We start from the raw sequence: 25038 nt of genomic DNA, 5'->3' as shown, positions 1-25038 counted from the left end.
AAAAAGGCTTGCAGAGGTCCTCTAATGAAGATTTGTGTTTACTCCATTATAATTGCCAAACATATTGAACAGGGTAATTTTTGTCTAACATTCTATGTTGGTTAAAGATTGCATCCAGCTACCTGAAGCAGAAACCCAACCACAGTGACTTAGCCAAATGTGGGTTTATTTCCCTCACCTAGGAAGGCCAGAGGGCAGCAGCCTGGGGCCTGGGCAGTGGCTCGTGATGGAAGCAACCTTCCAAGCTCCTTCTGTCTCCACTCTGCCACACTTAGCAGGTGGTGTCCCTTCTCATGGAAGTTTGCAAACCAGATACTCCTTTTCCAGCCTCTCATCCACCTTGTAGACAGGGAGCAGAAGGAAGAAGTGGTGAAGGAGAAGGGGCAGAATTGTTATCAGGAAAATGGCCTTTCTTAGACATTCCCAGCAGATATCCGCTTACACTTTATTTACCAAGACTGTGTCAAATGTCTGTAACTTCAGGGAAGGCTGGGAAATGTAGTTTTTCAGATGGGCACCTTGTACTTCTAATGAACCTGGGGTTCTATTAGGAAAGAAGGGTAGAAAACTATTGTCTGGGCAGCTAGCGGGTGACTGGGAATTCACCCTTGTTAAACATTTGTCTTGTCCTTCACAAGGGTGCTTCCTATAGATTTCCAGGTTTTTAGCATCAGCCTCCAAATTTAATCTCACCAAACATTTTAGCTGAGTACAGCTCAAGCCATTCATTCAAGTGCCTTTACTTGTATGGCTACGCTAAGTGTCTTTTAAATTATTTAATGGCTTGATGTGTGTTTACACTCCTAAGTTCATTTTCTTTAATGTGCTCCACTGGAATTTGAAACTGTCCTTTCTACACCCCTCAAGCCCCCTAAAGACATAACTACCATGTTTAAAGTACTATTCTTGGAATGCTCTTTCTTCTGGTCAACATTTAGAACAGTCAAAAGACAGAGGCTTCCACCTTCTCAGAGGTTTCCTGACAATGCTACTCGATCATATTTGTGCTCACGATGGTGCTGGACAGAGCCCCAAATATGATCAATCTGAATTCTTCCTGACAGTTGAAATAGCTTCTTTTTTTTTTTTTTTAAATAAACATTGAGAGCCTGCAGTATGTCAGGTGTGTTGTTAGGTCTGGGAATAGATAGATGAATAGGACAGATGTGGTCCCTGCCTGCATGGAATGTAGTCGGGAGACACATTGAGCAGACAACTAACAATGTGATGGATGATGCAAGGAGGATGAAGGACTAACACGCTAGTGTAGAAGTGGGTGAGGAATAGGCAAGTCACAGGCAAGGAAATCCCGTGGTCAACAAACACGTGAAAAGATGTTCGACCTCACTAGTGGTGAGGGATTTGTAAAGAAAATGAACAGTCAGACACCATTTCTTACTCAGCAGATTGTCCAAAATGAAAGAGTAACAATACCCTGTGCTGGATGTGGAAAGAGGGCCGGTGGCAACGGGAATGTTGTTGCCTTTTTGGAAAGTAATTAAGCAATTGCTCCTACTTAAAAAACACACACACACGCTTGTTGATCCAGCAGCCTCATTGCTGGGAATAATTCAAGTTTGTTTTGTGTTATTGTTTATGGTAGTCAGTAGTGCTTCTTTAACAGACTTTTCTGAACAGGAGGAAAGAGTAGTCTAAAAGCAAAGAAGACATTCTCACCTCCATGTGGAAAATGAGAATAATTTTGGCAAAAATGGTACCAAATGTATGTTTGTCCTGATGTGGATAGCACATGATGCTGATCTTCCTAAGAAAACAGCTGCATCCATGGAGCACTTCTGATGTTATGAAGGGAACACTTTGGTGGGAAGCTTACAGAGCTCTAGAACATTGACCTAATTGAATTTTATTTTATTTTTTAAAGATTTATTTTATTTCTTCCTCTCCCCTTCCCCCCACCCCCTCGTTGTCTGCTGTCTTTGTCCATTCACTGTGTGTTCTTCTGCATCTGCTTGCATTATCCTCTGGCACTTGGAAACTGTGTCTCTTTTTGTTGCATCATCTTGTTGCATCAGCTCTCTGTGTGTATGGTGCCACTCCTGGGTAGGCTGCACTTTTTTTGCGTGGGTCAGCTCTCCTTGAGAGGCGCATTCCCTTGCGTGGGGCTCCCCTACGAGGGGACATCCTGTGTGGCACGGCACTCCTTGCACACATCAGCACTTTGTGTGGGCCAGCTGACCACATGGGTCAGGAGGCCCTGGGTTTGAACCTTGGACCTCCCATATGGTAGGCAGATGCTCTATCAGTTGAATCAAATCTGCTTCCCAGGGTGTTAGTTCTTGCTACCTGCTTAATTCTCCCTTTCTTAGCTTTAAATGAAAAAAAAAAAGTATCATTTAAAGTCCCTACTAGGGGAACTCTTTTTTAAAATGGCACCTGCTTCGAGGTCTTCTCATTTCCCTCTCAACCAGCTAGGAAGAAATAGAAAAAGGCAAAGCTGGGAAGTGGATATGGCTCAACTAGTTGGGCTCTCGCCTACCATATGGGAGGCCTTGGGTTCATGTCCGTCAGGGCCTCCGTGTGAGGGCGAGCTGGCCTGTGCAACGGAGTGCTGCCTGCCTGGGGCCTGCAGAGAGCTGGGGCAGCAAGAGGAGCAGCAGAGGGAGACAAGCAGATACAGAAAAAACAAAAGACGCGCAGGGAATGGCCACAGAGAGGAGACAGCAAAAGAATGGAACAAACCGCAAGGGAGGGGGTAATAAATAAATAAAAATCTTAAAAAAAAAAACAAAACCAAAAACACGGTTTCCTGCACTTAACGTAAGCTGCCCAATTTTCCCTGAGGCCGGCCTCTCTTCTGCCCCAGCAGGGCAGGGGCTGTGGGGGGCGGGCCCGGCCTCGCACTCAGCCATGGACGCTGCGCCTGAGCCGTCAGGGCCCAGCCCGGCGCCGCCACCTTCCTGTACGCCCTGGAGGCCGAGGTGCTGCAGGACGTGCTGCGGGAGCAGTTTGGGCCACACCCAGCTGGCTGCCACCTGCCGGCTCAGGCGTCTGCCCTCGGCGACTACTCGGAGACCCGGGACGTGCAGTTGGCGCTGGAGCGGCGGCGCGGGACCAAGGCCAAGGAGCGCGGGCGTCCAGGGCCATCGCTGCTCCGCCGCCTCCGACCCCTTCCCGCGGGCGGGCTGGCCCTGCCCTCTCAGCCTACCCGGGGCGGCCTCCCTCGCTGCGGCTTTGGACCTCCTGAGGTCCCCCTCATGCGCCTGGTTGGCGGGGCAGTGATGGTGGCTTTGGTGCCCCTACCATCGCCTGGCTGCTTTTTGCGCGCCGCGCGGGTGGCCTCCTCACCACCTGGGCTTGCGCGGGAATCAGTTCCTGGATGGGGACAGCTGAGGCTCGCGACGGCTGCTAAAATGTCTCCTGCGGACAGGTGCTTTTAAAGAGCTCATTAGTGCATGTACGCGAAGCCTCAGTTTCCCGGCCGTGTTTGCTGGTCCAGTGCTCAGGTCCCAAAGGACGCCCCCTTCCACCTTTTCTCCGCATCTCAGTCTCAAAGCAAATCCCAGTGGGAGGAGAGCCGCGGGCGGTTCTTTTGAGTAAGGAGCGCACGCGCCTGCGTGCACCAGGCTCCCCTCCACCACCTGTGGGTGCTCGCGGTCTTGACTGAACGCAGTGCTCCATGGGCTGCTGTTGAGCGGCATCTACTGGTAGCTTTTATTGTCGCGTCTTTCTCCTCGAGTGCCAACTGGGTCTGGTTTACCCTCGCTGGCAGGTCAAATCTGGTCTCATTCCCGCCTCTGCAGTCTTTGGGTTTGGTGCTGCAGGGGCGCATCCCGGTGGCGCAGGGAGGGGTGCGTGCCTTTGGGGCCGGGCTTGGAGAAGTTCTGCTGGGAGCTGTTCCTGAAGACCCCAGGCCCTTTAGAAACGTGGCCTGGGAGGAAGCAGGAGCTTGCCTTTGGGAAAAGGTGTGAGGAGAAAGGCTTGTGAAAGATGAGCAGACTTGAGGGGAAGTGGAGAAAATTGCAGGGCTGGGGCCGCCTGCTTTGACCACACACTAGCCCTTGATGAAAAGAATCCTGTTATCTGATCTGGTACCTCTAAAACGAGATTCAGATCTAATATTTTGTTTTAAGTGGGCCTTATCACTCTGAAGAAATTTTCTTCAGAAACCCAGCCCTGGTTTTAGCCATGGCTTTTAAATTAGTGACATTTATTCTTTATAACAAAATTAAATCACCTGGAAAGTATGGACATGGCTAAAGAGGGACCTGAGACACATAACCCAGATGGAACTACCCAAACATTTCTGTGTATCCTTCTAGTCTTTTTCCCTCTAGTTGTGTGTAAAAGTGTAATATCCCATACATCTTTCACTTTTTTGCACATAAGATTATAGAGAGCATTTCTTCATTCTTAAGGTTTTCCTTCAAAGAACAGCTTTTGATTGCATACTCTGTCATATAGATGGACTGTACCTTATCCAGTACCTTGCTGGGGATATGTGTCACCTGCAGCTCTTTACTGAACATCCACGTGTGCATGTTAGATTGCTGCCTTAGAATAAAATGCTAGAAGTGAAAAATTACTGAGACATGGAACATGTACGCTCATCTGATTTATTTTTTTTGATACAAGTTTCCCAATTGCTTTCTAGAAAGAAATAACAATTGATATTCCCTCTTATGGGAAGAAGACTGTTCCCTTTTCGTTCTCTCCCCAATGTTGGGTATGATTTAAAAAATGTTGCTAGCTTTTTTTAGTTTGTAGTTCTTTCATTTAACTTAAATATTTTCATATATCCATGAACATGCGGTCCTTGTGTTCTGTTAGTTGACTATACCCACTGCCCACTTTACCACTCTGGAATGGAAGGGGGCTCAATATAAATACGGATCTTGGCTGCATGGTTCCCAGGGGGAGCCAGTTCTTCTAGGGCCTGTGTCCTCCAGGGGCAAGGTCTTCAGAGTTCCAGGACTTTAGAGCTGGGAAACAGGGGCGCGAGGTGTCACACTCCAGAGAAATGAGGTGCTGGTAGCCCAGGGCCTCTGGCCTGTCTGACAAAAAAATGAGGCACCTCACTCTATGTTTCAAGTGTCATCAACTAGAGATTCTTTGGCCACTGTAACATTAGCTCATCTAGAAAAGTTTGAAGGGTTGGTGGCACAGTGCTTGAGTAGACAAGTGTGTGTCCATTTTAGTCATCAGTACCATTTACTGATGACTTTCTAAGTGTGCCACGCTTGGTGAGGTATTTTTACCTGTCAATACATTATTCACTAGAAAAAGCTACAAGGTTGGTATTCTCTTTGCAGATAAACCTGAGGCTGGGTGATTTAAACACCCTAGAGGCTTTATAAAGTTAGTGAATGGGGGAGGGGGTTTTCCATCTGGGTGTAGTTGACTTGGAGTTTTTAACAAAGACTTCCTAGTGCTTCTCTGCTACAGTGCAGTGGGTGCCGTCTCCAGTGGGTGGGGGACGGTCAAGGGACAATGTAGACGTACCCCCTGGTTCACCCACAGTGCTGAGTTTTGCTGCTCCTTTTGCCCTGAAAGTCTCTGCCAGTGGAACTACTGCTCTTCAGAATATGCCTGCTTAGATTCGCCAGCCAGATAAAAGGGCTGTAGACATGAGCTTCACAGCCCCGTTCCATGATTTGGTGTGTCCCCAGCCGCTGCCATTTCTCTGAGCCCCTCCCTGGCAGGCCAGAGGTCAACTTGTTGCTCTTCTGGCCTGAAGAATAAACAGGGTCAGGCCGAGAAACCTGGAACACACACCCAATCTCCAGAGCGTTTCCCTTGGGGATGACACCCTGGTAAGAGGAAGGGTGTGAATTGTAAACTTGATGGACCTGGTTTTAAATCGCAGCTGCCCACCTCAGGGTCCTGGGACTCGCTCACTCTCCACCCTTAGCAGGTTTCCCTGAACACACTTTATTCTGAAGCTAGAGCTGCAGGCCCGGCCCATCTCACAACCCAGGGGGCATTGTGACCTCCAGCAGGGAGGCTCTAGGACTGACACTCTGAGGCAGAGGCTCTTTCTCAGGATCCAGGGACCCCGTGCCGGGGTGTGGGGGTGGTGGCAGCCCCACAGGTGTGAGCTTGCTGTGGGCAGGACCCGTGAAGCAGCTTTGCTCCTGTTTGTTCGTTTCCTCCATCCTTCCTTCCGACAGGCTTGCAGAACTCCTCTTCTGTGGGTCCCCCCGCCCCCGCCATCCTCCTCCATTTCTGGGTGCTGTGCTCCCAGCTGGACTACCTGGCTGTGTGATGCCACAATGCCCCAGGTGCCCCTCTCATCTCAGATGCTCCTTTTTCTTCTCCAGAATCCCTGTGTGAGAAGCACGGCCGTTGTTCTCACCCACAGGACAGACAGGGAGACTGAGGGGGCAGGAGCACGGAGCACACGCTCGTCCTGGACACTGGCTTCTCCCACAGGGACGGGCCCCGCGGCAGTGGTTTCTGTGGCCCCAAGATGAGGAGGCAAGTTGAGGCCACGCTGGTGTTGACGGTGGTGGCCGTGCTCTCCCCCCTCATAGCTCTCCTTGTTGTGGGTGAGCCCCTCGCACATCTGAACCCCAATGGCTCTTCCTCCTCGTCCTGCACAAAGCCCTCTAGGGACCCCGAATGCACCCAGAGGGGCACTCCACCTCCAGCCCCAGGTCTGGGCCAGATGCTCCCTGGGAGCAGACAGAGGCCACCATCCAAGGGGGGAGGCTCCTCTCCAGAACCAAAGCTCATGAGGGAAGACCCTGAGAGGGGCTTGGAGCCAACTCCCCCCTTCTGGAATCCAACCGCTAGTGGGTGTGTGCACCCTGTCCCCAGGCCCTGGTGAGAGGTGGTGTTGACCCAGGAGTGGGGTCTTTCAGTTCAACAACCTCGGGCAGATCCCTCATTCCAGGAGTTTCAGTCCCACCTGGGAGATACCACCTGGCCGCCACCTGTGGAACCAGACAGTGAGTAGCCACAGTGGAGGGAGGGAGGGCCGGAAGGGAGCCGGTGTCGGGAGGCCCAGAACCCAGGACAAGCCTCTCCCCTGCCATCCCCAGGCCCCTCAGTGGGTCTGACCTCTTGAGAGGAGGGCATAATCTTTTTTCTTTCAATGTAGTTATATTAAGCGTAATGTGTATCACAAAGTGCACATAAAGTGCACAACCTGTTTTGATACGTGTACACCCATGAAACCATCACCACAGTCAAGATGCTGAACATATTTACCACCTGCCCTCCCCCTGCCAAAGTTTTAACCCTTTGTAATCCCTCTACTCCATTTTCCATTTTCCCCAGGTAACTATGGCTCTACTTTCTGTCTCTGTGTATTAGTTTGCATTTTCTCCTTATAGACATATAAGGGATTGACAGAACATACTGTTTATTTCTCCTCTGGCTTCTTCCACTCAGCATAACTATCCTGAGTTTCACCCATGCCGTGGCGTGCACAGAACTTCATTCCTTCTCATTGCTGAGCAGTGTTCCATTTTATGGCTATGCCACGACTTACCCACTTAGCTGTTGATGGAATTTGGATTGTTTCCAGTTTTTGATTTCAAAGAAAGCTGCTGTGGACATTCATCTATAAGTCCTTTCATAGAATAAGCTTTATTTTATCATGGGTAAACATCTAGGAGTAGAATGGCTGGGTCATAGGGTATGTGCACGTTTAACTTTTTAAGGAACTGCCAAGTTGCAAAGTGGTTGTAGGATTTATAGTCCCAACCACGGAGATGAGAGTCCCTTCTCCTTCACATCCTTTTCAACACCTGGGATGATGAGTCTTTTTCATTTCAGCCAGGCTAATAAGTGGGTATGTAGTGATATCTCATAGTGGTTTTAGTTTGCATTTCTCCAATTAGTAATGATTTTGAGCATTTTATTTCATGTAGTTAAATACTTCATCGAAAAAAGATTTATCTGTTCAAACTCTTGTCTAATTAAAAAATGGGTGTCTTCTTGTTGAATATTGAGAGTTCTTTATGTATTCTAGACACCAGTCCATCATCAAATGTGTGATTTGCAAATTTCTTCTCTCAGTCTGCTTGCCTTACCCAAGGTCATGAAGATATTCTCCCATTTTATTCCAGAAATTTTAAAGTTTAGGTCAGTGTTTCATTTTGAGTTAATGTTTGTGTAAAGGTGTGAGGTTTGGAGTGAAGTTAATTTTTTTTTAAAGATCTATTTATTTACTTCCCCTTCCCCCCACCCCCCCTCACCTCCCCAGTTCTCTGTCTCTGTGTCCATTCACTGCGTGTTCTTCTCTGACCGGTTCTGTCCTTATCAGCGGCACTGGGAATCTGTGTTTCTTTTTGTTGCATCATCTTGTTGTGTCAGCTCTCTGTGTGTGGGTGGCACCACTCCAGGATAGGCTGCACTTTCTTTCATACTGCGTGGCTCTCTTTACAGGGTGCACCCCTTACGCGTGGGGCTAACCTACGGGGCACGGCACTCGTTGAGGGCATCAGCACTGCGCATGGGCCAGCTCCACATGGGTCAAGGAGGCCCAGGGTTTGAACCGCAAACCTCCTGTGTGGTAGGTGGACACCCTATCTGTTGGGCCAAGACCATTTCCCTGAAGTTCATTTTTATTTGTTTGGATATTACTATTCAATTGTTCCAGGGCCATCTGCTGAAAGGATTATGCTTTCTCCACTGAATTGCCTTTGCTTTTTTGTTGAAGATCAACCTGAACTTCCTTTCTGTTCTTCTCACACCGCCAAAGGCCAGGTGGTCTCCCACTTCCCCTAGCCAGGGCTTGAGGAATAGGGCAGGGGTCCTGAGGGGAGGATGGAACCAGGCAGTGACCATGGATGTGTGAAATTGAGTCCTCGCTCATGAGGATAGCCAAGGGTGATGGCAAGACCAGGGGCAGTGGCAGGTGGGCTTGCTGGGAAAGACCCTGCAGAGGAAAGGGCTGCAGTTTCCTTGAACGGTCCTGATGGCCAAGATCTCTCACTCAGGGCTCTCATATCCCCAAATTGCTCTGAAGGGACTCTTGTCCTCTGTTTTCTGTAGGGTGCACAGCCCTTTCAGAGGCGATTTCAGCTCAGAGGCCCCAGGTGACCTGAAGGTGTGGCACCCGTCCATCATAGCACTGTGGATTGAACAGGGGCCTTCTGCCAGGAGCACCTCTTTTGTTCCTATATTTTCCCCCCCTGGAATTCGTAATCAGAAAATTTATGTTTGTGGTCTCCATGGTTTTATGGAATAACAATGATGCATAAAGAGGCTCAATGATTGGTGTACAAATATAGCTCAGGACAAAACATGGGCATTATTCATATCTTCTTTTCTTCAGTGACTCTTTTAATGGTGAAATTTCTGTGGGATTAAACTTCCACAGCTCTAAATTGTATAATGAGTTATTTTCAAGTTCAATTACAATGGCAAAAGAATCCAAGTCTCACCAGCATGACTTTGGGGTATGTGTGGGGTAGCTAGTTTATAGTAAGCAAGAATTTCAATTCTTTGGATCTGTTAGTTCATGTGTGATGGCTAATTAGGTCTTTGGCTATTGTTTGGTCCAAGGTCAGATGGCCACAGGCCATTAAGGGTGCCCTCAGGACTATGGTGTGGCATCTCCCCACAGAAATCTTCAGAACACGCTGGTAGATCTTTATGCTTCCCCATGAAATGGGCCTCTTTGGCCAACCTCTCCATTTCTTCCCCTGCAGATTCCGACCGTTTTGGCATAGTGGCCAAGATAAGGAAGCTCTCCAGCTGTTTAAAGAACATTCTAGCACCTGGGCTGTGGAGATGCAGATGCTGAAGTACAAGGTGGACAATGTCTGTTCTCAGATCCAGATGCTCAGCGGCCACCTGGAAAACACCAGTGCTGACATCCGGATGGTCAAAGGAGTTCTAGAGGATGCTGGCACCTGCCATATCCAGACCCAGATGTTAAGAAATTCCTTGGAGGGGGCTGTTGCTGAGATCCAGGGCCTAAGGAGAGCTCTGGAAAAGGCAAACACATTGAATTCCCAGACCCAAGATTTCTTACAAAGCAGTTCAGAAAACACCAGCTTTGCACTCCACATGTTAAGCCAAGACCTAGAAGATGCCAACGCTGAAATTCAGCTGTTAAAGGTAGGTTTACACTTGGCAAATATGAGCTTGCAGAATACCAGTGTTCAGACCCAACTTTTGAAAGGCAGTCTGGGGAGTGTCAAAGTTTTAAGGACCCAGCACCAGGTGTTAAGCAGCAGTTTGGAAGGAACCAATACTGAGACCCAGAGGCTCTGGGGAGCTCTGGGAAATGCAAGTGCTTTCAATTCGCAGACGCAGCCCTGTATAAAAGGCAGTGTAGACAACAGCACTTTTGAGATCCAGTTATTAAGAGGTCAGTTGGACAGGGCTGATGAAGTGATTCCGTTGTTAAAAAGAGATTTGCAAACTGCCATTGCCCAGACCCAAATGACAAAGGGCGGTATGGAGCAGACAAAAGCTGAGCTCCCAGGAGTAAGAACAGAGTTGGAAAATGCTAGGAGAGTTTTAGAGACCCTAAAACAATGAATGAAGGGTGCTGCCTTTAATCCCAGACCCAGATGTTAGAAAAGAGACTGAAGGACGCAGAGGATGAGATCCAGAGGCTAAAAGTTAATGTGAGTAATACCAACTCACTAAGCATGAAAATCCAGGAGCAGGAGAGCAGTCTGGAGACCCTCCGCGCAGCCTGTGCTTCACAGGAGCAGCTACAAAGGACCCAAAGTAAGTGGTAGGGAGGGTCCACCTTGGGGAGGTCAGAGTTGTTGGGATGTTTCTGCCCCTTTAGCCTCAAGCATGTGTCCCTTCTGGGAAATAGCAAGGGTGGTGGAGAGAGGACAAATCCAATAAACGTGGCTCCTCTGTGCCCAGGCAGTAGCACAGAAGATGTGAGAATCTATGTCCTTGCTCTCAGGTGGCTTATAATCTCTCCACCAAATTTCTCCTTTGGCAAAGCATATCTTTGTGATGAAGGTGTATGGTAATGGCAGAGTATGCTTGTGGGGCCAGACAACTTGTTTGTGACTTCCAGCTATCACAAACAGTGTGAACCTGAACAAGTTGCTTACCTTCTCTGAGCTTCACCTGCACAATGGGGGCAATAGGATTTGCTTCACAGGGAGGATCAAATGAATCAACATAGGTAACACACTTAACCTTGTAGCCAGCATTCGAGCATGTGTCTGGCAAAACTTTCATGAACATCTCCCATGTGTCAGGGGGTTAAAGATGAATAAGACATGACGCCTGCTCTTGAGAAGGTTACAAGATGCAAGATGGAGACAAACCTGTAAGCAAAGTCATAATAATTGGTGAAAGAGGTGTTAAGTTAGAAGCAAGTACTGGGAACTGAGGGGGGGGGTGACTAAAAGAAAGGTGAGAAGGGACCTTTTGTGGAAGGGGGGGAAGGAAATCTACTTATCTGTCATCTATCTAATCATCTATGTAATCTATCTGTGCAAGTTTCAAAAACCTTTACTGCATGAACTCACTCTGACATTTTATATTCTATTCTTTAAAAAAAAAGAGCAAAGCTTGTCAAAACTGATAAACCAAATTTATGACCCACTAATGGGTCAGTGATTGCAGTTTGAAAAACATTGGGCTAGAGGGATGGGCAGGGCTGGAGAGACACATGCTAGATGGGAAGGCTTCTGAGTGAGCTTGGCCTTTATCCTCCAGAAAATGAGGAGCCACTGAAGGGTTTTAGGGAGAACCCCGAGGTTCTGACTTGGGTTGACAAATGAAGGGGTCCCCAAATGAGGAATAAAGGAGGAAGAGGAGTGGCAAGATTTGGACATGCTGGCTGTGGTGCTCTGGGGGACAGCCAAGTGGATGTCACCTGCAGGCTGTCTGGAGTTGAGGAGAGAGGTCAGGGCTGCAGACATAGGCTTGGGTGCCCCTGGCATGTGGATTCTGGTTGCAGCAGTGGGTGTGAGGGTTTGCATGAGACAAAATGCAGAAGAGGGCTGAGGGTGGGGCCAAGAATCAACCTTCAGGAGGCAAGAAGTGAAAGATGTGTGATTGAACCAACTGAGGACAGGGGAATTTGGAATTGTGCATGTGGGAAAGCCAAAAGAGGAGAGAAATTCCAAACGGGAGCGGTCAGTTCTGGCACATGCTAGAGAGGCCATGTAAAAGATTCCAAAAGCGTCCACTGAGGCTGAGCAATTAATAAGTCATAGAATGAAGTTTCAGTGGAAGCCAGATCACTGTTGGGCATGAATCAATCAGGTATATGAGTCTGTCAAGGAACGTAGCTGAGAGGGAAGGAGAGACAAGGGAAAGAGTGAAAAACAATGCACATCATCTATTTCTCCATTACAACATGTTTCTATTAATTGTAAAGTGTGGCAAATATTGAAAAATTACAAGATGAGAAAACAAACACCTGTATTGCCGTGAAAATTTGTGAGACTTCCACGTGAACCCCTGCTAATATTTTGGTGAACTTGAGAGAGTGTTTCTAGAATCGCATACGCTTCAGCTGAGGTTTACAGAAAGGAAACAGCAAAGAGGTGGAGGTTGAAGATAGGGGAGGATAGGGAGGGGAGAGTCAAATGCAGGATGAATGACTTGCCTTGAAGGAGTTTGGGATGGTACTTGAATCTCTGAGGCTGGGAGGGGAGCAGGTATGGAAGTCGGTGTCTACCCTACTGTGCAGATGTGGGAACATGAGACTGCGAGAGCTAGTGTTAACCACATCTGTTTCTGGGTTGCAAAGGAGGTCACTTACTAAGGAGGAGGATGCCTGTAGGGAGCTGGGGGAGAGAAGGGGTGGTTGGGAGAAGCTGCTGGAGAGATGGGGGCTGACAAATGAGGACTTGGCAGGCAGTGCCGAGCCCCTGCTCTTTCCCCTGTTTCCAGTCGAGTCTAAGGAATCACTGGCCATGTGGACCAGTGCCTGGAAGTCTTTCCTCCTTCCTGCCTCTCCTCGAGCCCCACTGCTGCCCTCCTGCTTTAGTATGGACTGAGAGGTGCTCCATCCTGGCTGTGCATTGGAGTCACCCAAGCACATGCCTGGGGCTCATGTACAAAATCTTATGGATTTTGGTCTGGAATGCAGCCTCAGCACCACAAAGTTTTAAAACATGGGCAGTCAGGGTGCAGTATCATTATTTTAACTTACTTAAAGGGCCAAATAGTAAAATTGAGACATGTGGGCCACAGTCTCTGTCAGGGCTCCTCAGTGCTGTCATCTTGCTCTGCTGAATCAGCCAAAGAGAACGTGTAAATGAATCCTGGCTGCTCCAATGACACTATTTATAAAAAGAGGCAGCTGTTGGGCCATAATTGAGCCTCCCTGGACTTAGACGACTGGTTCTGAGGCTTCAGAGAGCATAAGAATCACACGCGGCCTTGTTAAAACACAGACTGTTCAGATACAATTTCTGGAAAAGCAGGGCTGCACTGGGCCTGAGAAGGGGCATTTCTGCCAAGTTCCCATGAGGCGCGATGCTGCTCATTCAGGGAACACACTTTAGGAACGCCTGGTCCATGCTGCCTGTCTCTTCCTGAGATCTTTGCAGTTGGGTTCTGATGGATGTTTCTGGTCCAAGCAGGGTGGTCTTTTTTCCCTGTTGTATCTTCACATTGCACCACATTGAAATATTTACAGTGCAAATCTGCACCATCCATAAAACCCTTCAGAGCCTCCCATTGCTCACAGGGAAAAAACCAAATTCCTTGTCATGGGCATAAGATCTAGTGCTAGAAGCCTCTCCAGGCTCTTCCCCCACCCCTTGCATGCCGGCCATACCCGAGGTTTTGCACAGATCAGCTCGTGCCATGCCATTTCATGCCTGCCTGCCTTTGCACCTGCCATTCCCTGTCTGGAAGGCTTTTCTTGGACCTGATCCCCTGGCAAATGCTTCCTCAGTATTTTTGTGTTTTTTTTTTTTAGTGTTTTTCTGATTAAAAATTTTAAAAAATGTTAGAGCTGTTATAGGTTTACAGAAAAATCCTGCAGAAGGTAGAGAGCTTTGCCCATGATTAATTTTTTTCCCTTAGTGGATACATTTGTTACAATTGATGAACCAATATTATTATAATCATATGATTAACTATAGTCCATAGTTTAGAGTAGGCTTCACTCTTTGTATTGTACAGTTCTATGTTTTCTTCAAAAATTTTTTATTGTGGTAACATATATATAACATAAAAGCTCCCATTTTAACTGTTTCAGTATATACATTCACAACATTATGCTACCATCATCATCTTTTCTGGCTGGAAGCTTTCCTTGCCCCAAACTGAAACTTTACCAAATAAGTATTAATTCCCCATTCCTCACCCCTCAGTTTTTTTTATGACTCATCTCAAGGAATATCTCATCCAGATTCCCTTGCTAAGCACCCCCTCCCAGCCCAGGTGACATAGACAACACCCTCTTTCATGCCTCTATTCTAACCTGCATGTGGCATTTAATTAGTGCATCTTCCATCCTCTTCTTACATCTGTCTCATTTCACAAGACTGTAAATTCCTTGAGGGCATGAATCGTGTCTTATTGGTCTTTTTATAACAGTCCCTGGCTCACAGAAGCTGAGGAATGTCGAACAATGAATGTATGAATGTTGAAGATATGAATGAAGAAATGAGTGTTGTGGCTTCATTTCAATAGCTGTGGTAGAGATGATACTAAAGAGTAGGATGTGTTGACAAGGAGGGAGGAAAGAGCTGAGACTTGGGGCTCCTGGTGACAAGATGAGCTCTTAGTGTGTGACACCTGTGAGGGCAGGTAGAGCAGGTGATGAGGAAGTCCTGGGATAGTCCTGGGTGTGGGCAGCCAGAGTGGATGGAGATCAAGTCAAGGAAGTAAGGGAGACTCTGGATGGATGGACAACTTCCTCTAGAGATGGCGGGAATTGAGATGGTAGGACTGTACAGTGGCAGCACTGAGATGGGAAATAAAGTGACAGAAAGCACATGTCTCAGCAGAGAGTTTTTCTGGGTAGCAGAGCCGAGTTTGCCAGGAGTATTGAGCCAGGCATCTTGAGCTGCTGCTCCCTGGGGAATTGGGTAGTAGGATGGGGGGCGTGGTCTCAGCAGCACTTGCCCTTGGGGAACCGAGCCTCAAGGACGTGGGCCTCAGTGGCCAGCTGCTGGCGGGTTCAGGAAGGCCAGCTCTGGGACATCCACCATCAGCCCCTGGTTCCCTCTCTTCCCACCTCTGCTGCAGCTCAGTATGTCCAGTTTCTCCAGGATTGCTGTAAGTTCTACTGTCGGTGCTTGCATTACTTTTCTGATGTCAAGAAGTGTTCGGAGGGGGCTGAGCAGTTCTGTGCATCCCAAGGAGCTCACCTGGCATCGGTGTCCTCTGAGGAAGAGCAGGTCAGAGCTGGGGGCTTGGGGAGGTTCTGGCAGGGTTGGTGTGTGACAAGGGCCTTTGGTGCTTTGACCTTCCTCCTCTAGGGGAGGGCACAGCCCATAACCTTCATGTCTCCTGTCAGGCAGGGAACAATATTGAATTCCTCTGAGCACCTTGCACTGGAGATGGAAACCTGGACAACAAACCCCACTGTCCTCAATGAGTGGGGAGATTCCCGGAGGTGGACAGATGCCAGCAGCAGGGCAGGGCAGAGGCGGGTGGTGGGGCGGGCACCCTGAGAGGGTGAGGGAGCATGCTTTTCCCTCAGCTCCTCAGGTCCCTTTGGGCTTCCTCTCCAGTCATCAGGCTTGATTTTTTTTAATCCCCCCTCCCCCTTGAGGCTTGCTTGCCATCTGCTCTCTGTCCATTTGCAGTGCATTCTTCTGTGTCTCTGTAATCATTCATTTTAAAATTTATCCCACTCCCCCCTTGAGGCTTCTTTGCCGTCTGCTCTCTGTGTCCATTTGCTGTGTGTACTTCTGGGTCTCTGTATTCATTTATTTTAAAGTTTGTCCCCCCCCTCCTTGAGGCTTGCTTGTGGTCTGCTCTCTGTGTCCATTTGCTGCGTGCTTTTCTGTGTTTCTACTTGCCTCCCTTTTTGCTGTGTCACCTTGCTGAGTCGGCTCTCCTTAGTGCTTGCAGGCCAGCAGCTCTCTGTGAGGTGTGGGCAAGCCTGCCTTCACAAAGAGGCCCTGGGACACGAACCCAGGGCCTCCCATATGGTAGATGGAAGCTCAACTGATTGAGCCACAGCCACTTCCACAATCTTTGTAGCCTAAGTCACAGGGTGCTGTGAAAAAAGTAACCAGTATTATGTTTATCTGCAATTATTTCAAAGTTTATTTCAGTAGCATAGCTGCAACATGTAGCTTTTCCATTGAAATTACTACAAGGTGACATTTTTAAACCTCTATCCACCATAATTTAAAATAACTATTCTGGATTAAGTTGCTTCAGATTAGATTATTTTCATTCCTAAATACATTTTACGTATTTCTCAAATGCTGATTCACTCCTTCATTGGACGATTTCTGAAGGTTTACTCAGTGTCTTCTTGATTAGCCAACCACCTGGGTAACAAGATTTGTTGACAAGTCCTGGATTTTCTGCAACAACTTCATAAATTTCTGTTGCTTCTCCTGATAGAGGAGAATAGAGTTCACTATTAGCTTTTGTACTTTATGAAGCACCCTGCTCATCTCGTTTGTTCAGTTTTGTCCCAACTTTGAGAAGACTAGAGCAAACAACATATCCCAAAGCTTCCTGTGCAAAATTGCCGAGTCCCGCATTCCAGCACTGTTTTCTGCTCTTATCTGTTCATTCTTGCCTGGGAATTTCTGCACTGAGAGCAGAGCAGGCCGGTATGCAACGTCTGGGTGACACCGGCACCCCCCCACAGACCCTAGTCCACAGGTGCAGATCAATCTCAATTTTATTGTCCATCAATCCCATGGCCGTGAAAGGTGCGTGAGCAGGAGACCTAGGCTTCCTGGGAAGGCCAGGCACTCACATTCGATTTGAGGAGCACCAAGGCCATCGAGGCCCAGGGTGGCCATCTGGTGGGGGTCGGCCTCAGGACATGTCAAGGTTATTAACAAAAGACCTCACTAGCTCTGGTCACTTCAGTTGACATGACCGCCCAGCCCACAGTGCGCTCCTGAGAATGTTCTGTGGGTGTGAAAAAGGCCGTGCTGCTTTGTGAAGTGTCCTGAGAAGCTCTGGCCACATGTAGTCCCAGGACAGCACACCTCGTATCCAGGGCTGCTACTAGGTATGGACAGTCACGTGACAGGAAGCTGGGCCTCCCCAAGGGGCTCTGGCAGCTGCTTAGACCCTGGACACACCAGGGAAGGTGCAGGGAGGGGTCCAGCTCTGCAGGGAAGTGCGAATTCTGGGGTGGAAGTTGAAAGGCCCTTCCCTCTCCTGTCCCCAACTTGCCGCCTCACAGACACCCTCCCCATCCTTGGATCATCAGTGACTCAGGATGTCCTCAATGGAACCAGGCCTGCAGGGCATCGCAGCTCTGTCCCTGTTCTGGGGCTGTAAGGGGACTGGCGAGCTGTGTCACTTTAGCTCCATGTGCCCCAGCAGAGACAAGGACCAATGCCTGTGTCTAGCTGAATAACGTCCCTCTATTTCCAGGTTTTTGAGCAAGGAGCAGCTGGACAACTGGCAGCACAGGAACGGGCCCACGGAGGACTGTGTCCATACTCAGCAGATGTGCAGTGACATATACTGTGATGCCACCTACCAGTGGGTCTGCAAGAAATCCGGGGGCCACAACGTGGCCTGAGTGTTGAGCAGAGCTGAGGGGTCCCTCCCGGCTGCCAGCTCTAGTCCTCCTCCATGCTGCCTGCGAGCCTCTGGCCTCTGCTTGCTCTCTGGGGCTTCCACTTGGCCTCTTGGGTGTCCTGCCTTGAACTGTTGTTTAACCCTTTGGAGGTGGGATAGAATAGGGACCTAAGGAGGAAGGGGCAGAAAAACCTAATAAGCCTGGCAAGAGAAACTGAGGCATTGGCCTGCTGGCTAGCATGAATGTGCTGAGCACAGGGGCAAATTAGGAAGGGGCAGCTAACAAGCACACACCCAGCGGCTCTGTGATCAGGAGGCAACCTCATTACATGGCGGAAAAGAGGGACAGGGCGAGGGGGGCAGCACCCCCACCCCCACCCACTTTCAGGTTACCTCTTGCCTCGTGGACAGTGACCAGAGGCCGATCACCGGTGATCAGCACACCATGCAGAGCTCGTGGACAGCAGCCAGAAGCCAATCACCACCCACCAGCATCCCCTAACCCAGCCCCTAACCCGCTAAGGGAATCAGATCACCCAGTAGAGTTCCCCTGCTGTCTCAAGTATGCCAATCAGGGCACACCTGGAGTCCTGTACCCCCATATATCAGGGGGCCCCAGGGCAGAACTTTGCATTTGCCCCCTTGCCTGCATCCCTGTAGGTGCACTTTCCTTCTCTTGCTTCACCCCAAAAAATTCTTTGTTTGCCTGATTAATTTGTGGCTCATCCTTGAATTCTTTCTCGAGAAGAAGCTGAGAACCTAGATAATGGCTCTGATCATACTTCAAGACGTTGACCCCACATAAGCAGGGGGACCAATGGTGTGCCCTGGTGTGCTCCTCAGTGTCCACCTCCACAACCAGCACAGGCTGTCACACAGCAGGTCCTCAGTAAACACTTGATGAATGACTGAAGGCCCTTTGCGTGTTTCTCTCTTATAACCACCCCCCCACACACACACTCTCCTGCCCTCAGGGTGCATCTGTCCTGCTATAAGCACACTTTCATTTTTTATTTCAAGGCTTTGCAGCTAGTTAGTGCATTGAAAAACAGCAGAGGTTTTTCAGTAGGGACTTTGTAGGGTTTCCAAATCCCCAGGAACTCCTAGCCATCCCTCTGGTTCCCTGGATTTCCTTTGTGTGCATATGGGGCTGGGGCTGGATTTTACTAGCTCTTTTGCCAACTCCAAAGACCTTTTTTTGTATTCTTTGGACTTGCCTCATCTCTATCAGAGCCTTATCTTTGGCTTCGGCCTCTTCCGGAGATCCCCATTCCCCCTTCTAGGGACTCTGCTCTCTGCCAGCTGGGCAAGACATACTACATAGCCTGTGCATAAATTCAAACTTATTTTATACCCAAATGTGTCTAGAAAGCCAGTTGAGAAGTATAAACTCCGTAGGCTTTGGATACTCAGGGAGGATGCCAGCCAAATGTGTCAAGCCCACCTGGAAGGTGGGGGATATTAGTTAACTCAAGCTGACCTGGAGGAAATAATCTAATACTCAGATAAGACACTTAAAGAAACTAAGAAAGAGTCCTGTTGCGTACAAGCACTGTTTGACTCCCACTCATAGCCTCTGAATAAAAGGGACCCAAAAATTCTATTCAGGGCTCCGTCTTTATCAGGACAAGAGTCCACCGAGTCTGGCCAGTCAAAACAAATCATCTTCCTTCTCAGAATTCTCGCGTCCTGGCCATGGATACCACCTACACCTGACTTCTCTCTGCTACCACAATACAATGAGGATTTCTAGAACATTCTTTGCTGGGTCTGAGGTCTACCATTCTGTGCATGCACAGGGAACCCTATGCAGATTTCTGGTGCTCTGCCTCTGCAAAGTTCCTCCTCTGTATTCTCTGGCCCCAACTTCCACTGCTCTCGGTCTCCTGAAGCTCCCATCCCACTTGGCCCTTGCCTCAGCTCAGCGAGACTCTCATGCCCCATTTGGAAACCCCCTTCTCACAGGACCTCATCTGGAAAGAACATCCAGGAAGAAACCCAGGGCACTGTAGGGCTTCCTGGTCACAGTTTTGCTTTCCCTGCTTGATGTGGGCTATGGGTGGGAGGCTGTTCATCTCTTCCTGGATAACCTAAGCTGTGTGTCCTGACTTGTGGGTGTGGGACAGTGAGAAGCTGCAGCCTTGCCCTTGGTAACCATGGCAACAACTCCAATCCTGGGAGGTAATTTACCATTGCAAACTCTATACATACCAGTTAGTCCAGGGAGACTCTGATGGTGGTGATGCCGAAGCTTAAGGAGACTTGGACTTGCCCTTGAATGGGAAACATAATATAGCCTCTGCATAAATTCAAAATTATCTAATTCTGTATCCAAGTATGCCTAGCCTCTAGAAATCCAGTTAAGAGATATACACCGTATAGGCTGTGAATGTTGAGAAAGGACGTAAGACTAAATGTGTTTTCAAAGTTGCATCCAGAGGGAATGTAGGAGAGATGCTAATTCAAGCTCACCTGAAATGTGGGAGATATGATAATTCAAAACCTATCTGGTACTCAGGCAAACACTTAACTAACAAGTTCATTTTCTTTCATAAAAGCACCATTTGACTCCCACCCTGTATAAAAGGAACTTGAAAATCTTGTTCAGGGCTTGGGTTTGAAACAGAAATTTTCCCAATCAGGCAGGCCTTCAATAAATCAGTTTTCCTTCTCAAAATCATTCCTGAGTCCTGGCCTTTTTATACCCAAATAATTGAACCTCTCTTGACAGGGGAAGAAGGGAAGTCAGAGAATGAGGAGGGTGGGGGTGGGGGTGATGTCCCAGGAATACATGGAGGCAGTGCAGGGGGAGTCTGATCAGCTGGATCAAAGTCAAGGTTTTGGGGGGATTTGGGAGGCAGAAAGGAGGAAGAAGAAAGCTTTTGAAGAGTTTTTTGATGTAAAAGAAGAACAGGATACAGGATGAGAGAAGGCCTGAGCGTAAGGAATCTTGCATGTCTGCCACTGGTCTGGATAAAGTTCTTTAAGTGTGGGAGAACTTGGGAATTAAAATGCATTGATTTTTATTGTCCAATTGGTAGTGTTGTAGAAGTTGAGAGGGTCAAGTATTTGCATATAGAAAGACCAGGACTCAGGAATAATTTTTGGGAAGGAAAAATGATTATTTACAACCACCCAGGCTCGGAGCTTCTCTTTCCAAAATCCGAGCCAGAAGAAGATTTTTGAGTTCCTTTCATACAGGGGAAGGGCCAATGATTCTTTGTTTCAGTGCTCAGTAGGCTTGAATTAGCATATATCTTTCACATCCTAGGTAAGCTTTTAACATGAACTTTATACATTCCAGATAATCTTAGCATATTTGGTTTACATTTCCCCTGAATATTTAAAGTTTATAGAGTTAGCATTGCTAAACTCTTTCTCTGGGACTGGAGTTGTTGTCATAGTTACCAAGGGCAGGGCTGCAGTTCTTACTGTTCCAAAGGCACCGCTCAGAAAACATACCGCTCAGGTGATCTATGAAAATATGAACAGCCTCCGCCCAGAGCCTACATCAATATTGCGGCCACACAGAGGTCGAATAGAAAATGAGCTTTTTAGGTCTGATGTCTCCTTTCGGGTACAGAGTTTTACGTTTATGAAGGAGACAGCCCAGAGGTGTGGTTTTGGTGGGAGGCGAACTTGAATTCCCCATTTTAGGTGGCCTGGGTGAGACTAGGGATCTCTAGAATGGGGGAGATTCTGAGAGAGACAGGTGTCCCCAAGAATCAGTCAGATATCTACAAGGAAATGGGAAAATGCTCTTGCAGCCAGACATCCCTGGCGCCAAGGGGTTTCTTCCCACAAGGACGCAGGCATACCGCCTGGCGTGGCCCTTGGGGAATGGTGAGGATCCTGACCTCACGCTAGGTTTTCCCAGTGGGTTGTCCTGGACAATGAGAAAGGAGAGAGAGACAGCAGGATCCTCCAGTGGAGAAATCCCTAACTCACCCAGCTGAGATTCAATGTCCGGTGTTAGATGGGCATTCAGCCGTGGAGGAGGGGAGACCCCTCACCAGTCAATCAGTTTCAACAGGACCCCAGCCCCGGGCTTTTGGCACCATATGCTGGAGAAAAATGGTGTTCACTGGGACACGTAGACTGACTGAGCATAAGCAAAGAATTTATTGAGACGTTCTCACAACAGAGGGGGTCTGAAGAGAGACCTCAGCCCCCTCATGGAAGGTACAGATGTGAATTTATACAGCACATCAGTAGGCGGGGAAATGTTGGTTCAGGGGGAGGGGGTTAGGGTCCGAGTACAGCCTTGGGTCAATAAAGGGCTGTAAGAGTGAGTTCTTATGTATGGCTTGGGGTGGTGGGCTAGGAAGTAGGGTTTTCTTGGAGTGCAGGAGAGTTTGATGGCCTGGAAGGGAGGAAGGTCCTGTCTGCTCCATTCTTAGAGTGATATGGCTCATTCTTGGGGGGAGAGACACAGTCTTCCACATTTAGGCAGCTTGCTCAGTCAATTGGAATGGAGCCACAGCCTTATGACCTGGTAATCATTGCAAATGTCTAACACCATGATTGTTCTTTTCTGGAATTTACTCCTCTTACTTTTTTGTTGCTATTGTATTGGTAAAGCTTCCAGAACAATGTTGCCTGGAAGCAGTGATAGCAGACATCCTTGTCTTGTTCCTTACATTAATGTGACTATTTCTAGTTTTGCAGTATTGCTTATTGATTTTGGATAATTACCCTTTATAAAGTAAAGGAAATTCCCTTCAGTTCCAAATCAACAAGAGGTATTTTTAAAATTACGATTGAATGTTGAATTTCACCAAATGGTTTTTCAATGTCTATCAAAATAATAATATTTATCCTTTATTCTGTTAACATAGTGCATCACATTAAAAATCTCATGATGAATTATCTTTGCATTTCTTGAATAGCAACCTATTTGGTTAGGGTATAGTATTTTCTTACTATGTTGTTGGATTTGACTTCCTGATAGTTTATTCATTGTTTTCTTATTTTTTTTTTCATTTATTCCTGTGAGATGCACTTATTGATTTCTTGGCCTGTATTTCTTTCCTTTGTTTTAGGGTTTTCTTGTTTTGCATCATTAGAAGCCAGTATTCAATAACATGTCCTACGTTTTTGGAATTTACTGAGATTTTGTTTGTGGTTAGTGCATGTTCATTTTCTAAAATTGCTCCTTAGCCTAAATATTTATTAGATTAGGATTGTAATTTTTTATTATTCAAATAGTCTACAATAAAACTTATGTTTTGTCTACTCAACCTGTGGATTTCTCTGATGTTATTTTTGACTCTCTTAGTATGATGATCATTTTGCCACTTTTTCCTTATATTTTTAATACCTTTTGCTGTATATATTTCAGTGTTACTATTTAATATGTAAAGATTGATAACCACTAAATCTAAAGACTTCTTTATTTTTGTTAGGAGGTACCAGGGATTGAACCCAGGACATCGTATCTGAGAACCACGAGTTCAACCACTAAGCTAAATCTGCACTCAGGAATTTTACTTTTTAAGCAATATTCACTCATCCAAGGAATATTTATTGTACCCCTACTATGTAGCAAACACTCTTCTAGGTTTTAGGGATTCATCAGTGAACCAAACAGATAAAAAGCCCCACCCCAATGAAGCCCGTGTTTCATAAGGAGGCGAGGTAGTGAGCAGCTCAAGTCCCTCCTCAGAGCTGCAGGAAGGAGTCCTGTGGAGCTGGAAATCTGGGGGTGTGACAGTCTGGAGGAGCAGACAGCTGTTCATCATTAATCCAGCCCCCCTTAGCCTGGGGCTCTCCAAAGATACCAGGAGAGGTGGTGGACAGAGGCAGGCTGCCCTGAGGGGATGCCCACCCCACCCCCAACCTGCTAACACTCATGGCCACTTTTCAGGCCTGGACTGGCCCCTTCCCTCCTTCTGAAGAATGCTGAAAATTCCCCAAGAGGATGTCAGAAAGGCAGAATTAAGTTCTCTGTAGCCTGGCTGGAGCCTTCTGAGGAGACAATGACTACTCAGTTGACCTGGAGGGAAGTCGTCAGTTTGTCGCTGTGGAATGCCTATTCCGCCTGCCTCCTCTGTGGGAAGCCTGCACAGATGTCACCCTCCATGACTCTGGATTCCTGGATGGACAATGGCCACCACTGTGGTGTACACAGCCCTTTTTCCCAGACCTATGTTTTCCAGTCTTTCTGGGAGTGATGACCCAGCCTGCAGGTTGGGGTCCCACACATTGTGATTTAGGGGAGAGCCCAACCCTCATGTGGGGGAAGGAAGGCATAGACTTATGGTTGCCAAGAAATGGCCTCTCGGGCCTGGCTTTCTAGGGCTGGGAAGTACTTTACAAGGAAAAAAAGTAAACACACTCTAGAGAAAGATATAACAGCATTTTAGGGATGAGGAAAATTACTTGCTTAGAGGAAAATCTGCACATGCTTATATTCAGCCACTACGAGTATCTTCTGTCAAGTAATGCCCCAGCTCTCCAGTGCTCTAAAATTCTTACAGCACTGATACCCACCCTTGGACCTGAGCAAATTCCAGGCAGCCAAGGTAAGTGGCACACCTATCCTTTTTGTAGGTCTTGCACTCACTTAAAACAGTCAAGTCGCTCTATCTCTACTGCTAGCAATTCTTGCTGTAGTTCAAAGCCAAGCAACCCCAGAGAACCTACTCCATGGCAAGTCCCAGGTCCTGGTGAGAATCACAGAAGCCTGAGGAGGCCTGGGATACTCTTGAGGTATGAGGGCCCATGTGATTTAGGACAGAGGAGGGTCCTGCCAGCTGGGTCTCACATGAGGCCATGCCAGCCTCCTTCTGCAGGACAAGGCCCCAAGCAGCAGCGTGTCTACAGCAAGGCTCTGTCTCTTAACTCCCCCCTGTCCTCCCCAAAGCAACCTGTAACCCACTAACTCAAATCTGCCCCCAAAGCCCTGTTTTTGTTGCAATCCTTCCCTTTTTAGATTTGACAAGCCTTTCCCAATCCCAGTTGTGTAGGTTCCGGGGCTGGGAGGCAAGGCCCTTTTCAAGGTGGCTCTGTTTCTTCTATGGGGGCTATTGGAACTGAACCCTGCACCTCAGTGTCCCCTTAACCAGCTCTGATGTCCTCTAGGATTTCTCAGTACAATAGATGAGTTTCTGGGCTTTCTATGTGGCTGATTAACCCTCATTACCATTGTGCCGTCACTTACAATATGGCGGGAGTTCTGTGAGCAGGGGAGGTGGATGGTTGTGGACCCAGGCTCCGTGGTTGGTCTGTTTGTGTCCAGTCCCAGCTTTGTCTCTTACTGGCTGGGAAAGTCAGTCATTTGACCTGCCTACCTCAGTTTTCTCTTCTTCAAAGTGAGGATAATCATAGTTCCTCCCTCATGGGGGCTGTTGCAAAGATTAAGAAAGGTAATTTATATGATGAGTCTGTCACAGAGCCTGGCACATGCATCCCCTGAATAAGCATTAGCTGTTTTCATTCCATGGCTTA

The 25038-nt window shown here is 47.8% G+C and overlaps 1 protein-coding gene across 5 annotated transcripts in view; it reads left to right on the top strand.

Moving 5' to 3' along the window:
• The window catches only part of LOC101431146 (C-type lectin domain family 4 member F-like), a 39744-nt gene extending 16915 nt beyond the window's left edge, over window positions 1-22829 (top strand). The window contains exons 2-6 of one of the 5 annotated variants that reach the window (XM_071208888.1): window positions 8353-8479; window positions 9621-10032; window positions 10485-10653; window positions 15109-15260; window positions 17440-20168. In XM_071208888.1, coding sequence (XP_071064989.1) covers window positions 9703-10032; window positions 10485-10653; window positions 15109-15260; window positions 17440-17526 — 738 coding nt within the window. In that variant the 5' untranslated portion in view covers window positions 8353-8479; window positions 9621-9702 and the 3' untranslated portion in view covers window positions 17527-20168. Of the gene's footprint in view, window positions 1-8352; window positions 8480-9501; window positions 10033-10484; window positions 10654-15108; window positions 15261-17439 lie in introns of those variants that run through there. The other 4 variants (XM_071208887.1, XM_058278759.2, XM_071208889.1 and 1 more) reach the window with 4 other exon arrangements.
• The last annotated feature ends 2209 nt before the right edge of the window (window positions 22830-25038 follow it).

The sequence above is a fragment of the Dasypus novemcinctus genome, chromosome 17, assembly GCF_030445035.2.
Source record: "Dasypus novemcinctus isolate mDasNov1 chromosome 17, mDasNov1.1.hap2, whole genome shotgun sequence".
In the NCBI taxonomy this organism is placed as follows: domain Eukaryota; kingdom Metazoa; phylum Chordata; class Mammalia; order Cingulata; family Dasypodidae; genus Dasypus; species Dasypus novemcinctus.
The sequence above is the reverse complement of the archived record's forward strand: the minus strand, read 5'-3'. Positions and strand labels throughout refer to the sequence as shown.